At 40.7% G+C, this 17,947-nt stretch overlaps 2 protein-coding genes and 1 long non-coding RNA gene across 9 annotated transcripts in view; 1 reads left to right on the plus strand and 2 right to left on the minus strand.

Moving 5' to 3' along the window:
* Nucleotides 1-4,936, minus strand: part of cacnb2a (calcium channel, voltage-dependent, beta 2a) — a 72,418-nt gene extending 67,482 nt beyond the window's left edge. The window contains exons 1-2 of one of the 4 annotated variants that reach the window (XM_028568782.1): nucleotides 4,479-4,936; nucleotides 2,204-2,296 (exon numbers count right to left, since the gene is read on the minus strand). Coding sequence is in view for 3 of the 4 variants with exons in the window: in XM_028568777.1 (XP_028424578.1) it covers nucleotides 2,204-2,296; nucleotides 4,479-4,562 (177 nt within the window). In the remaining variant the exon portion in view is untranslated. Of the gene's footprint in view, nucleotides 1-2,203; nucleotides 2,297-4,178; nucleotides 4,313-4,478 lie in introns of those variants that run through there. The other 3 variants (XM_028568777.1, XM_028568780.1, XM_028568778.1) reach the window with 3 other exon arrangements.
* Nucleotides 4,266-7,914, plus strand: LOC114548820 (uncharacterized). Of its 2 annotated transcripts, none has more exons than XR_003691420.1 (3): nucleotides 4,266-4,380; nucleotides 4,666-5,024; nucleotides 6,751-7,914. It is a non-coding gene; the product is annotated as an uncharacterized LOC114548820 (long non-coding RNA). The 2 variants fall into 2 exon arrangements; XR_003691421.1 differs by having other exon boundaries at nucleotides 6,800-7,914.
* Nucleotides 7,915-8,342: 428 nt separating this feature from the next.
* Nucleotides 8,343-16,381, minus strand: LOC114548819 (zinc transporter ZIP12). 3 transcript variants are annotated; one of them, XM_028568784.1, is made up of 13 exons: nucleotides 16,177-16,381; nucleotides 15,084-15,374; nucleotides 14,146-14,460; nucleotides 13,861-14,068; nucleotides 12,632-12,783; nucleotides 12,307-12,478; nucleotides 11,612-11,784; nucleotides 11,326-11,481; nucleotides 11,061-11,138; nucleotides 10,075-10,147; nucleotides 9,781-9,939; nucleotides 9,493-9,680; nucleotides 8,343-8,772 (listed from the first exon to the last, which is right to left on the minus strand). In XM_028568784.1, the coding sequence occupies exons 2-13, from the start codon at nucleotides 15,321-15,323 to the stop codon at nucleotides 8,644-8,646; spliced, it is 2,043 nt and encodes a 680-aa protein (XP_028424585.1). In that variant the 5' UTR covers nucleotides 15,324-15,374; nucleotides 16,177-16,381; the 3' UTR covers nucleotides 8,343-8,643. The 3 variants fall into 3 exon arrangements, with proteins under 3 accessions (XP_028424585.1, XP_028424586.1, XP_028424587.1); XM_028568785.1 differs by lacking the exon at nucleotides 16,177-16,381 and having other exon boundaries at nucleotides 15,084-15,390; XM_028568786.1 differs by lacking the exons at nucleotides 12,307-12,478; nucleotides 12,632-12,783; nucleotides 13,861-14,068; ... (1 more) ...; nucleotides 15,084-15,374; nucleotides 16,177-16,381 and having other exon boundaries at nucleotides 11,326-11,473; nucleotides 11,612-11,720.
* Between the last annotated feature and the right edge of the window lie 1,566 nt (nucleotides 16,382-17,947).

Raw genomic sequence — 17,947 nt, forward strand, 5'->3', positions numbered from 1 at the left:
CATTCTTTAGAAAACAGCAGCTTTGACGGTTGACGGAGAGGAGAGAAATAACAAACCAAAAAGAAACGAGAACCATAAGACAGATTGATGAATAGGCAGTGATTTAACCACACAAAGGTTAGCTTCATACTTTCCCGGGATGGTGTTAGTGTAGCGATCTAAATATTACGTCTTCGTTCCTCTGTGAAAATAATCACAGGCAGTATGATTGAGCATGAGGGCAACGGGAAAACAGGTCAGATTAAAACTGTTATGATAAAACAAATGAAACTGTATTTACATTATTATCCAAACAGAGGAGAAGTTACTGGAAGGTCTGCTATTTCTGGGGCCCTCTTGCGGCAAATATCTATAAGGGGATATTTCTGCTCGGCATGCGAGGGCCTCACTGACCCTGAAACACATTACTCCTCTACTCTAACCACATCCCTCTAGTGTCACTTACTTTAATGGCCTCTTATTTCTGTAGGATGTGGCGTTACATTGCAGAAGGACGCACAATCTCAGCCTAATTGACTTTATCTGTGATGACTCAGACTGGAGGGGAACTCATCATTTGGGGACACGACTGTGGGAATGGGCACGAGCTCCCACGGGTGGTGGTAAAAATCAGGCAATTTCTTACCAAGCAGGTCCTGCTGAGCTGATGATGATAGCAGCTCATTCAGAAGTTTTCCGTGGCCTTGAGACGAAGCAGACAGCAGGCCAGGAGGTGCCGTTGTGCTCTGATCTCCTCCAGCTTCCCGTCGCTCTGTCGCAGCCGTGCCAAAGACGAAGCGATGTGTGCCTCCTCCAAAAAAGGCTAAAACATTTAGGCAGGGGCGCGCATCCTTAACCCGGCCCATCCTGTCCCTTGCAGGTCTGCTCAACAAATACCAGACACGTTGAATGTGTACCTCGCAAGATCTGCTTTATAACAAGCCACTGTGTCACTGCTGAGAGCACAAAGGAGAGGCCTTCACTAAACATACTGTACCCAACAGTGTTTACAGAGGGCTCTCACTGCGATGCACATCTCATCTTTGATGGATGATGATGACTGAGGATGGGCTCTTATGCCAGTTTGCGTTTACCGTCAGGGATTAACGCACACTTAGACACACACAAGTGTGACATTCCTGAATGAAGCATCTGTAGCCAGGAAATTATATTACTCATGATATTCCTGTATGGTGCAGAAAATGATCAGACACATCTTCCTTGGACCTTATCAAAAACAGAACTTTCCCCATAGGCAGTAGAAATCTACACTCTCCGTACCATAGCTTATGTTCCACAGACTGTGGCACCATGTGCCTTTGCGACCTTTTAATCATTTTTTTTATTTCTAATCAGACAGCTGATAGTAGAGAGATGACAAGAAATGTATGAGAGAGAGATGGGGAAGGACACGCAACAAAGATCCCCAGCCGGATTCAACCAAGGACTTGTGGGGAACCCACAGGGGGGCAGACACCATCACCTCATTTAAGAATAAACTGAAAACTCTCCTCTTTGATAAAGCTTATAGTTAAGAAGTGAGGAGTTGCAGCGTCCGCCTAACCCGGCCCACCTGCTTCTCTTCGTAGTCATCAGATTTATTGATCATATAATCAATAATATAGTGTGAGTAGAGGGAGGCAGGCCAGTACAGCCTCTCATCAATGTTTTCATTTGTTTCCTTTTGTATGCATCCTGTCCCAGAACTGCTTGTTACTAACCAAGCTCTGGGGAGTTTACTCCCCGGAGTCCTTATGTTTCTCCTTCAACGCCCGGCCGCGTCCTGCTGCGTCTGCTGCACCCACCCATGCTCTGCAGCGCCACGTCTCATCCCGCAACGTCCTGCTGTGACATGAACTACAACGACTACCTTCAAAGTCACTGTTCCACTATCTTTAATGCGACTATTATCGCCATCACACCCCCAACCGGCCCCGTCAGACACCGCCTACCAAGAGTCCGGGTCTGCCGAGGTTTCTTCCTAAAAGGGAGTTTTTCCTTGCCACTGTCGCAATAGCCACTTCTAATGCTTGCTCTTGAGGGAATTACTGTAATTGTTGGGGCTTTGTAAATTACAGAGTGTGGTCTAGACCTACTCTATCTGTAAAGTGTCTCGAGATAACTCTGTTATGATTTGATACTATAAATAAAATTGAATTGAATCCCTAGGCCACGGGAGTGCCCCAAAGTTTAAACGTTTTTTAAAGTGAACAGCTATCCTTACCTGGCGAACAAGGCTGTTGGTTGTGGTGTCGGAAGAGGTGCTGCCATCTGAACCTTTAAAACGACCTTTTCTTCGAGCTCCTTTGCCTTGAGACTACAGACGACCAAAAAAGAGAGAGTGGAATTGTTAAAGAAGAGGTCCTCGTCTTACAACGTACTGCTCCAATGTAAAACATAATGCACATAATTCACAATCCTCATTCTGATTTAAGTACAGCTAGTCTTCAGCAGTCAGAGTTAGAAAAATCAAGTTTGTCTTCAAACTAGAACTGCAAATAAGAGTTATTATATTATTATCAATTAAATGGTTTATCTGTAGAATGTCAGAAAATAGTAAAATGAAAAACAGTCCAAGTTGATCTCTTCAAATGTTTTTTCAACTGTACAAACTCTAAAGATATTCAGTTTACAATTATATATAAGCGAAAGGCAGCAAATGCCAAGCTGCAACCAGAGAATATTTGCCATGCCATGAAGTGAACAACATATAGCTGCAACAAGTTGTCAATTAATCGATCAATAAAATGAATTGGTAACTATTTTGATAATTGTTCAGGTAATTCTTTCAGCATAAATGCCAAATAAATCGGGTTGCAGCCTCTACAATCGGAGGGTTATCTTTAGTAAACTAAATATCTTTGGGTTGCGGACCGTTAGCTGGACAAAACAAGATATCTGATGATATCAACAAAGATGCTGGGAAGATTTAAAGTGCATGTTGTAGACCAAACAGTCAATGCACAAACTGACTAACTGTTTCTGCTGTCACAGTGCATATGGGCATGCGAGTAGTGTTTAAACACAGGCTTGACAAAAATGTGAAGCTATCCTTTTAGTGTAGACATAGAGCCTCACTGTTAGTTCAATTAGTTAAGTACGGCTTTCAATGTTTTTTTGAAGTGTAACATTATGACAGGTATCATAAAAAAATGGTTATTATGTGGGTGGTCTCTAATATGCAAGCTGATATGATCAGGGGCTGGGAAAGTGATGCACTCAGCTCAAGTGTTCATACAGCATGTGTTGCTAGTAGCAACTGGAAAAACAGAAATTCATTTCAAATCTGCCTTTTATTCCAGCCCATTCCCAAGGGACATGTTAATCATGCATATAAAAAGAGACAGCGAGATTTTTTGACTTTTGTAGAAGCCAGTCATGTAGAACAGTTTAAGCTGCAAAGAGAGTCTGAAGAACAGGATGAGGTTTAATTAACCTCAATGAGCCATAGAAATAACACTATTTAATATAATACTATTGACTAAATGCACTGTACAGCATGAGAAAGATGTGTAATGCACTCTAATATTTTACCTGAGGCTTTCTGACCATCCTGTATTAGCAGATATTTTCATAGAGTAAAACACTGGTGGAACGTAACTCTACATTTACTTAAGTAACACGTTGAAGTACTTGTGCTTTTATATTTTATGCTAGTTTATAGTTTATAAGTCTCCTCTACTACATTTCAGATGGAAATACCACACTTTTTAATTCACTACATTTATCTGACAGTTTTGCAGTTTATGATTTATTTAAAACATCTGATCAGTTATTGAAATAAGATGTAGCCGATATTGTTAAAATTCAAACCACCCACAAGCATATTTGTTAAAAGAAATGCTTTAGTTGTGCTAAAAAGCTGCTTAGTGTCAATACATCAATAACACATATAAAGTATGTAATTCTATTACAGGAAGGAAAGGAAATTCAACATAACAAGCAGCCTACTTCTGATACTATTAGTACATTTTGTTGATAAGCAAGTAACGTTACAAACTTTTTGAAATGGTGTTTTTAGACTGTGCATCACTACTACTTTTACAAAAGGAATGCAAATACTTCTTACACTACTGGACTTGTTATTAGCCTACCTAAAAACATATATATTTTTTTAATTGTATCCTATTTGTAGTAGCCTATAATATTAAAACATTAGAGGTTTGGCTAAAAAGACAAAAAGATGTTGAGACACGAACCTGCTTCCCACCAACATAAAGTAGCCTGGTATTCAAAATTAACAGCTTCGAAAACATTTTGAATTAAAACCAACCGTTACAATTCAAAAACGGGCTCTCGAGCCGATGTAATACTCGCGCGGCTCAGAGCAGGCTACTTAATCCAAACTTAATTTAAAATAGCATAGCAGCCACCAATAAGGAGGAGCGAGGAAGTGGACAGGTGAGCCAAAGTTGACCTGCTTCTTCCGCATGCTAAGCTAACTTTCAACAACTACAACAGCTTTTAAATGAAATATATCTAAATGTTAATTAACTTACTTGTAACATCGGATGTTCCAGCGAGTCCATGTGTTTGTCCAGAGGTGTTGCTACTCTTGTTTTCGGAGTATTATTGACGACCATTACAGGACCATTGATAAAAGCAGATATTCAACAATCGGCTTGGGAAGGGGGCCGCAGGTGTGTCCGAAACTAAATGTTACCCGCATTTTCTTTTTTTAATTAGTCACCGGTTCACAAGAAGAAAACGAGACGCTGCTGCTGCTGCTGCTGCTGCTGCTGCTGCTAAGCTGGCACCGCCAATCTTCAAGTTTGAGACAGGGGGGTTAAAAGGAGGAGCTTGTGCGGAAGAGGTTCGTGAAGCAGTTTTCCTGTAGTTCAGATGATGGTGATGATGATTTCAATTCTCGGATATTATAGCCTTCAGCACCACAGAGCATCATCATCATCATCATCAGTGCCCTCCTACAGTAGGCCTACCCACACTGGCTGAGAGCTCTCCTGCTCCATGAGCCCTCATCCAACGCCAACACCTCTGTCTTCTCACAGCACAAAAGGATGACAACGGATAACAGCTTGCAAGCAGTAAGTCTGACAATAATAAGTTTACATTGCAGTCAGAAAAATGGACAAGTGGGTGAAAGGATTCCCTTCACATTCAACACATTTGTTAAAAAAATTAATATAGGAATAGACATAGGCAGCTAAGAACAAGGACAACAAAGCTGAACAACGATAGGTAAAAAATAAACATTTAACTACTATGTACATACAAGTAGGTGAACAAATAGATGTGTATACAAATATAAATCAACAACATACAATGTATAGGCCATATAGCTAAGTCAAATTGTTTCAAATAGTACATTTTAAACAGGAATGTAATATTGCAAGGGACTATGAAATTGAATATTTAATGTAATAGATTACCCTCCTTAATAGGTGAATATGTACAGTATGCATGTAGCCTAGCTATTTACAGTATACAGCATGCTTGGATTAACAAAGACAAAAGCAGTAAATTTCCACCTGTGAAAAGCTGCAACCAGAAAATATTTGGCATTTTGTTGCTTGATTAAGCAAGTGTAATGATTAATTATCAAAATTGTTGCAGATTAAATTCTGTTGACCAACTAATTGATTAATCAAACCAATTGTTTTAGTTCTAGATTTAAGTGGGAATTTTGCTAAAACTGAATATTTTCCCTGTACGTTTGTACCTGTTCAGGTGAGTTCTCTACAGTGGTGAGGAAAATGTGCTGCATCTACTACTGTCAGACACTTTGATTTTTATATTTCGTGATGCACAGCTTGTACACAGTGGTATATAGCTACTAAAATGAGACCAATCAAACCAAATACTGCAGCTGATGTGAACCCCTTGTTTTCAGACAAGTTTCCACAATGACTGCTCTAAAGTTTTGTTGTTCAGTATTGCCCTCTAGTGGTTCCTTGTTCCGTGTTTGCATTTTAAAGGGCCACTCCACTGATTTTACACATAAGTCAGTTTACTAGTTAGTACTATTCAGCCAGTGAAAACAGTTGTATGTTGTCTTCTGTGGCTCTGAAAGGGAGGTTTTTCAAAGTCTGAAAAATAAACCCTGCTGATGTCATACTATAGTGATGTCATCAGGGTTATTTTGGCTTGGGCTTTGGGGAAATCTTTAACAGAAAGTTGGAGTTACAAACTGTGTGGAGTTTAACAGATGTTAAGTGTTTACCAGACATGGATGGGCTATTGAAAGATGTTGTGGAAGTGCATGGTGGGAAATGTAGGATCCTGTGTTTTTGGGACCCTACGGACTAAAAATCAGGATATCTCAGCCTCTGCTGCTGCAATTATGATCATTTAAAAAAAAATGTCTCCCAACTTTATAAAAGTACACTACTAAATTGATGGCGTATGCCTTTAAACTAGAGACTTTGTGACACAAGAATGCCCAGCTGAGCAGCAGTTTTTAGTAGAGATAATAAACACCACACTACCAGTAACTATATATTGGTCCCATGTGGTTTTGTGTGATAACAATAACAGGTGCAAAGGATGATATTCAGTCAAATCCTTTCTAATCAAAGGGGGAAAAAAAATGATATTTCCTTTTCTTGTGTGTGTGTGTGTGTCTTCTCTCTCTCTCTCTCTCTCTCTGCATTTCCCTCTCTCTCTCTCTCTCTCTCTCTCTCTCTCTGCATTTCCCTCTCTTTCTCTCTCTCTCTCTCTCTCTCTCTCTCTCTCTCTCTCTCTCTCTCTCTCTCTCTCTCTCTCTGCATTTCCCACTCTCTCTCTCTCTCTCTGCATTTCCCATCATTTCAGTGTATTCTGCTGCCCTGATGACCCATGAGCTGAACTCTTCTTCTGACAGGTCTCTGATGAGCAAGTGTTCACACCAACATGGCCCAGATAAAAATCACTTCCTTCCTCCATTCTGGCAGCAGTTGCCTTGAAAAGACACACACATGCTCTTTGGTGCAAAAGAGGATATTTAAACGCACACCAGTAGGCCTGAAGATTTCCTGGAAATGCCAAAGGGGTTGGCATTTCAAAAATAACAGAAATGCTAGAATAGGAGAAAATGCAACAGACTTCCTGCTATTGTTTGAACATTACTCGGGAAGTCACAATAAATGGTGTCAGCTTTTTCTGATGTGATAGCCAAATAATCTCATGACACTGTCCATAACAACTGACTTTGCACTTTGATAGTAAACTTGGAATGGCAAATTAACATAATCACCATGCAAATTCTGTAATGAAACTAATCCCCGACACAAATAAGGCAAACGCGTGATAGCTGTTTGTTCAATTTTAACAGAAATATGTTGATGCTGGGAGCACCAGAATTTAATCACTGCAAGCTGATTAAAAACAGGAAGATCTTCTCTTAAGCCCACTCATTCTTTCAATATCACAAATCCAATTTTATGTACAAATAAGTTGATTTACTGTGTTTGATTTATCTCTTTGTACTGATGTATTCCTCCACCTCCTTCTGCTGGCCCACTCTGGCTTGTAAAGAGCATGTGTGCTGTGTGGGCCGGATCACTCCGGAGTTTCTGTCTTGAACAGCGAGCATTAGTCATCCAGGTTGGTGGATGAAGAGAACAAGTAGCTCAGGTGGGTGGACATGCCCTCATATTGGATTACAGAGAGGACTCAAAAACAAAGAACAATGCCGGTGAGATGAAAGGCTGAAAGACAGCAATGTTTCTCTCAACGGGGCTTCAAAAATAAATGTATGTTAGTGCAGCATATGCCTAATAAAGAAGGTATTAGTCCTGTCTTTGCACCTACTGTAATACAAGAGTTTCTCATTAAGCCAATCAGATGTTGCATTTAACTTCAAATCTATGTAATGCTCTATGTAATGGGTTTGTATTCTTTCATAACTTTCCTGGAAAACATTTGGTACCTACTGTACAAAAGGGAAAATATGAATTTTCTTGAAATAAAGCGGGTGTTGACTTTGAAGACATGGGTAATTACCAGGCAGAGTGAGTCTAATAAAAGACAAAAAATCTGAAAAAAAAGAAATGTGTCTTTTGTTCTCCAATTCGTGGAAGGGCAATACTAAATCACCAGTGTCCATTTAATTGGAATCCATTAACTAAAATTTTCATAAATGAACACTTGTCTCTCTGAGTTCCTTATAACACCAAATTTCACAGTTCACTCAGGAAACCTTTTGGCAAATACTCGGAAATTACGAGCCTGTAAGTTAAAGTGTTGCCCAATTCAATATATAAAATAAGACACATGGGCTTGATGATTGTTTAAATTACACATACCCCTATCAGTATAAAGACACTGATGTCAAATACATACAAACCAAGACAAGTAGATTTGCAATACTTTATATTTTGCTTGTCAGACATGACTTTAAAATCAAATGATTTGATTGTCTGAGGCAACGTTGTTATTTCACAAAACAACAAATATGCACAATTGTACCTGAATCTGCCCAAGAAGGTCATTATTAGAGTTTCAACAATTTAGTGTCCAGATACCTAACATACAAAAATAAATCATCAATAAAAAAAAAGAGGATTCAAACAGCTATCGTACATTTATCATCCAGTGTAGAGACTAAAACATCATGAAATAGCTAGCACTAGCACTTTAAATAAAATAACACTAGAAAACAAGTCAACATTTGTTTTTCGGCTAAAACCTGTGTGAAAAGATAAACGTCACATGACTCACGTATATTTAGAATTTGAGTTCATGTTCAAAGAGTGCAAGAAGCAGAAGACAGGCCCAACCCATCAACAGGCCGAGGTTCTGTAGGAGAAACATGAGGCATGGTCTGTCGGTCTTCACTCGACTCATCTCTGGAAGCTGAAAGACAGAAATGAAAAGTAAAATAAAATCAATAGTTTGGTGGAAAAATTGTTTTATAGTGTTTTTGTCAAGAAATCCCATGAAAAGACCAAAACCAACGGTGTGGTCGTCTATCTCTTAATAATACATAAACATATCAAAAATAAGTAAAAGGTGTATTTGTTGGGAGCTGTTCAGCTGCACATTAGTACACATGTGATGCTCTAGTAGGCATAACTCCAACAGCCCTATCAGATGGGCTCAAGTACCCCTTGATGGTATTTTACCTCTTTTATTATTTTTTTCATTAGTCACATTATTACATTACTAACATCTGGGCAATTGGAGTGGCAGTAACTGGACATTTCAACCATTTATATTGCTTTTTAGGTTTCTGTTGGCTTTCTGTGACTAGTTTGTAAGCACTCTCAGCAGCATGTATCCCCTTTAAAAACTGCAGAAGTAACTTTTTGGGTACACCTGGTTGGGGATCACTGCTCTAGTGAGTTTTCACTGCACCTGGACGGTCTGTATATAGTATGCGGGGTGACTCAAAATAAACCCAGTGCCTATGTTCCTGGGGAAGGAACATGGTACCCAGTGCAGCAGTGTGGCTCACTGATGTGTTTTAATAGGCTTATGGGACAGAGAAAAAAAACTATATCAGGATCAATTAATTGTTCATTTTTTGTCTTTTTTGACAATGACCAGCCTTATTCTTTAATAATTCTTCTTTACCATTTCTACCAGTGACAAATAGAGGAATATCCCAGCAGTAACAGCGAAGATCCACCGCTGCACTTCCATCTCTGAGGACACAAACAGTCCGATGTAGAGGCCCATGAAGGCCGTCAGAGCGCTGAGAAAGTTCATTAGCACAGCAGTCTTCACTGAGAGTCCGGAGCTCAACAACACTGCAAAGTCCCCTTTTGAGACAGAAAGCAGAAAAAAGTCTTCAGTCAAGCAGCGAGTGTTTCCTGGCCTCAGCCGAAAAAACAACAAAAGTGAGTAACTGTGACCTCTCACCCATTTCGTGTGGGATCTCGTGGCACAGGATGGCCACGGTGGTCGCCATGCCGGTCTCGGCTGAAGAGGAGAAGGCGGCCCCGACAACCAGGCCATCGGCAAAGTTATGAAGGCTGTCTCCCACGATTACCATCACAGCCAGCAGAGGAACCCCTTGTCCTGGGAACACAAAAGGGAGTCTGTGTCATTAAAGCTCATCCTCAGACCGTGACAATCGCTCTGTCATGCCAGGCAACTAATTACGAAGAACATCACATTCAGCGGAGTTGTACAGCTCGTGTTGAAGGAGCTTACTCTGATGTGAAGGGCTCCTTCTGTCTACGTGTTCGGGAGACACATCTGTACACTCCAAGTCATCCACTGGTCCCTGCAGGATACAGATCATTATTCACAACACCGCTTTTTTTAACCTTTGATTCCAAATTTAAGAAATTAAAAATGGTAGAGTTACTGTAAATAAAGCTAGAGCTTAATGGGACAAATTCACCAAAAACAGGATATTTTTTTAGTTACAAGGATAGTTAGAAAATAGGTCCCTTTTCATGTAAGTGACCCGTCTCTGTGTCCGAAGTGTTCTAATTTTGAAGTACGTATTCAACACAAGCATGAAGTGCTTTCTGAATGATTTAATACTTCTCATTCTCCAACATCCTACATGCCCTGTTCCTTGACTCCCTCCCACACCACACTTCACTGCCTGTTATATAAAAGCAGCGCAGGACAACAAGATTTAAGTGAATTTTAGTCCTTCTTTAAATGTGAACAGTGATTCAATGGATTCATTATATCCTTGATGTACAGTATGTGTGCTCAGATATGTTGGATAAATGGAGGTTGGGCAATAATTGTCAAATACGTTTTATTGCTATTATCTGTTTTTATGCTGTTTTATGTGTGCAAATAAATGTGTTGTAATTGACTGGTTGTTTTCCCAATAACAGTGCCCTCTAGCAGAACTCCACCGTTTATAACAAATGCATTAGTGCTTCCTTGATGCTCGGCTGGAGGAGTAGTGTGGGAGTCAAGCATCATTGGGGCGAATTAAATATATATTGACTTTAGTAACTCCACAGTGGTACAGCACAGTAAACACAATATTAAACCAATGTGTTAATGTAACCGCTTCCACAGCTGCTTCTTCTTTTTTGGGAGCCAAGGAATCTTTGTTGCACAAAGTAGGAATTAAACTTTAGCTTTTAACGCAGACGGAACGATTTAACAAGAAGAAATATATAAACAAAAAAACACTATAGTTTAGCCTGGGTAGTGATGAGACTCACCAGCTGTATGGTGGAGATAGACTTGCCCCTCTGTGACTGGCCATTGCAGTTGAGCTCTAAGGGTAGGTCACTATGACCCTGCAGACAAAAGAAAGTCATGAGACCGCTGTTCCTCAACAATCAGCTCTGCAAAGGTTCAGACAAGGCTTGTTTGTGGAAAACTCTAGGTTATACCTCAGCCCCTTTTCCTTGACACACTATGGTTTGAGTATTTTGTTAAAGTATCTGTGTCATTAAACTGATAAGGGCTGCAAAAAAAACCTACATGGCCATGAGAAGGAACAAAAAAGGAGAAGATTCTTTCAATGAGGAAAAAGCCGTAGATCCCTGCGATAATGCCCAGAATCCTCCACAGATACTCCTTTCCTTCTGTAAAGTGTTCGTCCTCATGACTGAGAGTGTCATCATGGAGGCTAAGGATCTCCAAAAGGAGACAGAGAGGGAAAAAATTAGACATTTACTCCACAGTCAACAGAGAGTATCTTTATACATGTATGGCGCAGCTTAACTCACAGTTACCGAGGATGGTGCAGTGGCTCTGTGTCCTATACCTGTGGTATGAGGTGCAGGAGTGCATCTCCTGAGAGGGTTCCCACCGCCAGGCCCACAAACAGCTGCAGGATGAGGGTGTAGGTTTCCTGGCAGGAGTTGAAGAAGATCAGGCAGATACCGAGCATGGAGCCCACCGTGATGAGCAGGACGGCAGCCGTGCTGTAGCCATACTCTGCAGGGAGGAGAGACTTTAGACACATTTTTTCTCTGTCAAAATATTAAGATTTTAAATTCTGTCTGATCATAACACAAAATAAAATAAAGGAAAACACCACTCTGAAGATCAGTCTTACAAGCACTAATCTTTTTGTAAGTATTTGTTCCTTTTATTGGGGATGATCCTGCAATTTGTATTAGTTGTATGTCTGTTTTGTGTTTTATAAAAAAATAAACCAAAGAACATGATTTGCTTTTCATAGACAAAAGTCTATATTGGCCACTAACTGATTTAACAAGTAATTCATAACCAATTCCTTGCATGTTTTCCTGCACTAGTACAGTATGTGGCTCTCTTTCCCAGAATTATGGTAAACCTTATTTATGAATTCAATTGATGAACTAAAACAAAAAATATTTGATGGAAAAGCTTCTCCTCAATTCAGTAGAAAAAAAAATGCAAAGCTGCTTGATTTAGTTGCAAACTAACTGCCTAATGTATTTATTAGTGATATGCTGATGAGGTAAAATGTCTTACTCTCGAGAGCGGTGGGCAGAGATCCTCTTCTTTTTTGCTCTGCAGACTCGCAGGCATTGCCTAGCAACTGTTGAATGATGGCTGGGCACATTTGTCTGAGGTGCTCCTTGGAAATTGGCAAATGAGGATTCAGAGCAAAAATATCCACCATCTGATTGGCTGAAAAACATACCTGATTAGATTCAAAGAAAGAGACAAATTTGTGGATGAGTAGGAGGCTCACTATAACAAGCTTCACAGATTACAGCAATGCTATTATTCCTCTTGCGATTCACTGTACAGAAAAATTGTCTTAAACTAAATGAAACATTTGCCTCAGCCTCACCTGCGCCCAGTCTCTGCTCATATCACCAGTTTGATGGTTGCAACCATCCAGCGGAGGTCCAGCCCCTTTCTGTGAACTCTGCCTCTTCCTGTTGTGAGAGTGTGACGCTGCTTCCTGTCCTACTCCCAGCTGATGAAGCAACTCCTCTAAATCTAAGCAAAGAAATACCTGCATTATTATACTGGGCACCAGGTGAGATTTAACCAAATTAATCAGTGTCTGTTTGGGACAAAATACAATTTTACACAGATGAGATTAAAGAATATAGCTAAAGAAAACACACAGATGACTGTGTTTTTGGTTTGAGAACTTTTCTGGCATGAAAACTGATCATTAACGGTTGAAACCAGTATTACAGTTCAATATAGCACTGATATTTTGGGTTGAACCTGCAGATTTTAATAATGAATTTGACCAATTTTTATATAAAAGAAGGCTGTATATTTTTTTAGCAGCATGGGAACATATCTGCCACACTATTTAGAACCTTTTTTTTTTTTTTTTTTGGCAGCGACAGGAAACGCCTTCAAATGAAGAATTGACTTGACAAGATTGAAGAGGTAAAGCTGGTATAAGCAATATTTTCTATAATAACAATGGATCAAATGAGTGTGCAATGTGAAAGATGTTGCTCGTACTGATGAACCAATAGAGAATGATCACCCAACTGTATAGCATATTTCAGCTCATTGTTTGGGTTTTCCAGCCCCCAACTTAACTGTTTTGGTTCACTCTCATCACTCCCGTAGTGTTGTTTTTGTAGGCAGCAGATAACTATTTTTAGTGAAAAAGCTTGGACTAACCAACTTTAGACTACCTGCTCAGCACCAAACAGAAGAAAGCTACAGTTATCTACTAGCTGGTCAACATAGTGGAGAATTTAGCAGCTAAAGAGCCAGATATTTTTCTCAGGGGTTGGTTGAGGCCAAAAACAGAGCTAAAAGAAGAGTTAATATTGGGGAGCAGAAACTTGACTTGACTCCAAATGGATGCCAATGTTGCTCCATGCAGTATCTGTTGGAAACTGCTGTCTAACTGGTTGTCAGTGTTGTAGCTTGTTTCAGCTGACCCAAGTGGCAAAACACAGTTTAAATAACATAGAAAGATAATAAACTGCAGGTTTTTTTATGTAGCTGTGTGTCAGGGAGGAATCTCCTTATACCAGCAGAGAAGCACATGATCAATACTAATATGCATAACAAACAAGACAACTGTGCTCTTCAGCTTACCTTTGATCTGCAGGTAACTTGTGCAATTTAGGGATTGAAAGATGTAGTCGGTAAAGAAAGCAGGAGACGGGAGGTTCGTCTGTCTGAAACAGTGGCCCTGCAGGATATGGCTGATGATGGCAGCGGCCAGTTTAGGCACAGAAGACAAACCAGCACCTGGATTTTCTTGGACGTTAACATCTTGAAAGAGGCGAGCGGCATCAATACACTGTGGAATTAATGGTGAAATGATCATACCTGGAAGTGCACCTGTCCAGACGGGATAGATCTCTAAAATATCCTTACTTGCATATCAGATGAGGCGTCTTGACTGGAGGGGTTGCAGTGCTGGTTGATGAGCTGCAGAATACTTTGTGTTTCACTGGATGATAGGAAGCGGTTGTCTTCAGCCGGGTGTAGATTGGTCAGGGCCAAAAGGTAAAACTGGAAGTTCTCAAAGGAGGAGGACGAGGAAAGGGAGGCGGCATTTGACACACACAGGTCTTGTAAGTTAATTATGTAGTACAGCAGAACAGTGGAGATCCGCTCATAGTCCTCCTCAGTGAGGTAAGCCTTCCCATCATGCTCTAGCACAGAGAGAACTACATCTGGTGTCAGGCACTGTAACAAAAACAGGGAAAAAAAAGAAGATGAGAACCATTTTAGGCTGATTTTAAGTAAGGAAAATACCAGGTCATGTGAAAATCGACTGAAAAGGGAGTGACCTTGGAAGAAGAGTCCTTTTGATTAAAGGCCTATTTTCTTCCTGCATACAGTGTACTCTGCTTAGCAGAAAAATGGCAGCTTTGTAATGCTGCTTGTGCCCGATTAGACCCACACACATAAATATAGAATGTTAGGAGAGTGGGCAAAGCACTATTCTTTGTTAGAGAGAGCAGACTATTCAGCAAGCAGCGACAAAACGATGTTTTCTTAATTGTTGAATCTAACTTTCAAGGCTTGACATACACATTATCCTACTGTCAGGCCACCTGCACAAACATGTGAAGTACCTCTAACTCACTCTATGGAGTTTATTATGTCAAACTGAGGGATGTCTAAAGCCACTCAGCATGAATGCTCCACAGATGTCAAGGACTTAAGCCTCCACATTTACTCACATTCCAGCCATAACAAGCACGTTTCTTGGAATAAGCAGGCAGAAATGGGATGAATACATAATAATAAGTACTTAGCATATGAATGTAAAAGTTGTTGTACGATATGACAAGTGTACCCCTTACCTTGTCACAGACATCCTGAGAGGGGCCAGTCCGCTCTGCACAGTGCACCTCCCAGAGAAGCTTGGTGATCAGGATGCCAACGTGGTTCTTTTGGAGCTGTGGCTCGTCGTCGGTACCCAGGGCCAGATCCAAGGCCCTGACAACTTCCTGCAGGTACCCCTGCTCCTGCCCTCTCACCTCCACCAGACACAGAAGCAGCGGCAATAGCAGCAAAGCGGGAGCGCTGCTCCGGAAGTGCATGTTCCTACCAAGGCTGTCCGACTCCCTCAAGCTCCCAGGACTGGCTTAGAGCTTGAGACAACAAGGAGATGACGGACACAAATGCAATTTGAGAGAGAAATTTGGATCAAGGTGATTGATATGAGAGAACTGAAAGCTTTCAGAAAAGAAGAGCTGAAGGAGGCGTTGATAATAGGCCTGCCTGGTCTGGTGGAGGACAGGAGGGCTCAGTGGGCACCCCTTAACTGAACCAACCCTCACAGTGCTGAACAGTCAGCCAAAGGCTGGGCCCCTCCGTCCACAACAAAAGGATTAGTGCAGGCAAGTGAGGGAGCACAGGGGCAGGGAGTAAGGGGCATGGAGGGGGAGATGGTGGAGAAAAGAAATGAGTATTGAGGAAAACAAGGGAATAGGGAAAAGCCATTAACACAAAGTAACGACATAGAGATCCACATCAAAACAAAGTTCTCTGCAGAGATCCCTGGAAGTTCTGCTACTCTTCAGTTTGCAACTCATATTAAAGAAGTCTGAATGTTTTCAGAAATGTAAATATTGAACCAGATTCCTTATTTAGCAGCATCAATTGTTCAAAAACAAGACAGGAGCTGTTGAGCGAGTGCATGTATGTTGAGCCCCAGAGCCCCCATATATAAAAGCACTGGCGGTGACGTTCAAATGAAAGATTTTTCATTCTGAATGATCTCTGAGTCATCAAAGATCAAACATGCACAGCAAAACATGCCAAGCTTTTGCTCAAAACGCTTTCCAACATCCTCCCACGCTGTACACCCTGCAGGTCAATCCGACCGAGCAATAAAAAGGACTCAAGCTACAGTAATAGGCTACCTGACATAGAATAGATGAAAAAGCTTACCGGATGAACCGTTCTCCCCTCTGCTCCTCTCAGCTGCTGTAACTAGGTTTGTTTTCCTCCTCCGGTGGAATAAACAGAAGATCCGGAGTTTGTTTGGGGAGAATTCCTGGGCATTGGTGCCGCTGCTAAAACCCTCTTACGAGAAGTAAGAGTTGAGTAAGCTTGTGAGGATTAGCTGCAACAGCCTCAGAGGGCTGTGGTTTCCATGGAGAATGCTGCCTCATTTTTCAACATTAGGTGATGGGGGTGGCCAGTGGCTGGTAAGGGGGGGGATTGAATGGCTGATGCCTGACAGAGTAATACTTTGAAATAGAGAATAAGAATAATATCTTTTTATACAAAAATCATAAAAAAAAAAAAAAAAATTTACAGAACAGACACATCACTTGATAGTTTGCTTTTCTACTAAATCGAGGTCAGATCTAATTATCTTTCCTCTATGTATGAAATAATCTAAACAAATGTGTATTTTCACAACCAAAAATCATTGGCCTTTGTTTTACATTTGAAATTATCTGTTACATTTGGCTGACATATATACAATAATCTGGTCATATGCCTCACTATTATCAATAGGAAGTCCTTAAACAACATTTGCATGCTGGTATTCCAACCAAAGCTGGTATGTACAGTACCTATATCAGCAGTTAGGGGACACAGAACCACAGCAAAATACCAACATGGAAACATTATTTTTGTCCAGTTTGCCATCAAAGGTGAGTGACGCTGTAGGAGAGTTGTCTAGTCATTAGCGAAGGGGTCTTGTGTGTGAAATAAAGCAACAATGAAACTCAAACAACAACAATTTCCCAAAGTTTCCACAGAATTGTCCCTCCTTCCTCTCTGACCTCCTGCACCATCATACCCCCACCCGCAACCTCAGATCCACACCGCAACCTCAGATCCAACCTCCTTTCCCCTCTCACTCGCCCCAAGCACCGAACCTGGGGGGACAGGGCCTTCTCCGTTGCTACCCCCTCCCTCTGGAACTTTCTCCCCCAATACCTCAGACTTTCCACATCACTTACTCACTTCAAAACCACACTCAAAACCCATCTCTTTGAAGCTGCTTTTAACTTGTAACCAAACTAGCTGTGTTTCCATTTGTTTGCTTTTTTTTATCCTGCCTCTATGCTGCTTTGCCTCACCTTTTTTAATATTTATCTCTAGTTGTTACTATTTCTGTTTTACTGGTCTTGTTATTGTTTTTCTTTGTCTTTACTTTGTAAAGTGCCTTTGAGTACCTTTTAAAGCGCTATATAAAATAAATGTATTATTATTATTATTATTATTATTGTTGGCAGAAGAAGGCATAATTCAAGCATCCCCGTCTCACTCTTACTCCTGTAATCACTTAAATAAAAGGTGACACAGTATATCTTTAATAAATCAAAGAAGAATAGGGCTGATATATTTTTAAGAGGATTTTTATTTTTATTTTTTGGGGGGGGGAGCTTTTCCGCCTTTAATCAATAGGACAGCTAGGTGAGAAAGGGGAGAGAGGGGGAAGACATGCAGGAAATCGTCACAGCTCAGACTCGAACCCTGGACCTCTGCGTCGAGACATAAGTCTCTCAGTATATGTGCGCCTGCTCTACCCACTGAGTCGACCCGGCCACTTAAGAGGCTTTTTTAAGGTTTAAAATATTGCTTTTATTAGAGATTTAGAGCCATGCTAATGCCATCACTCCAGGGATGCTAATGGATAATTGGTCTATCACTTATGGTTTGTCGGTTCATCACTTTAATTCAGACTGAAAACCTCAAAAAC

This window comes from Perca flavescens, chromosome 22, assembly GCF_004354835.1.
Source record: "Perca flavescens isolate YP-PL-M2 chromosome 22, PFLA_1.0, whole genome shotgun sequence".
Taxonomy (NCBI): domain Eukaryota; kingdom Metazoa; phylum Chordata; class Actinopteri; order Perciformes; family Percidae; genus Perca; species Perca flavescens.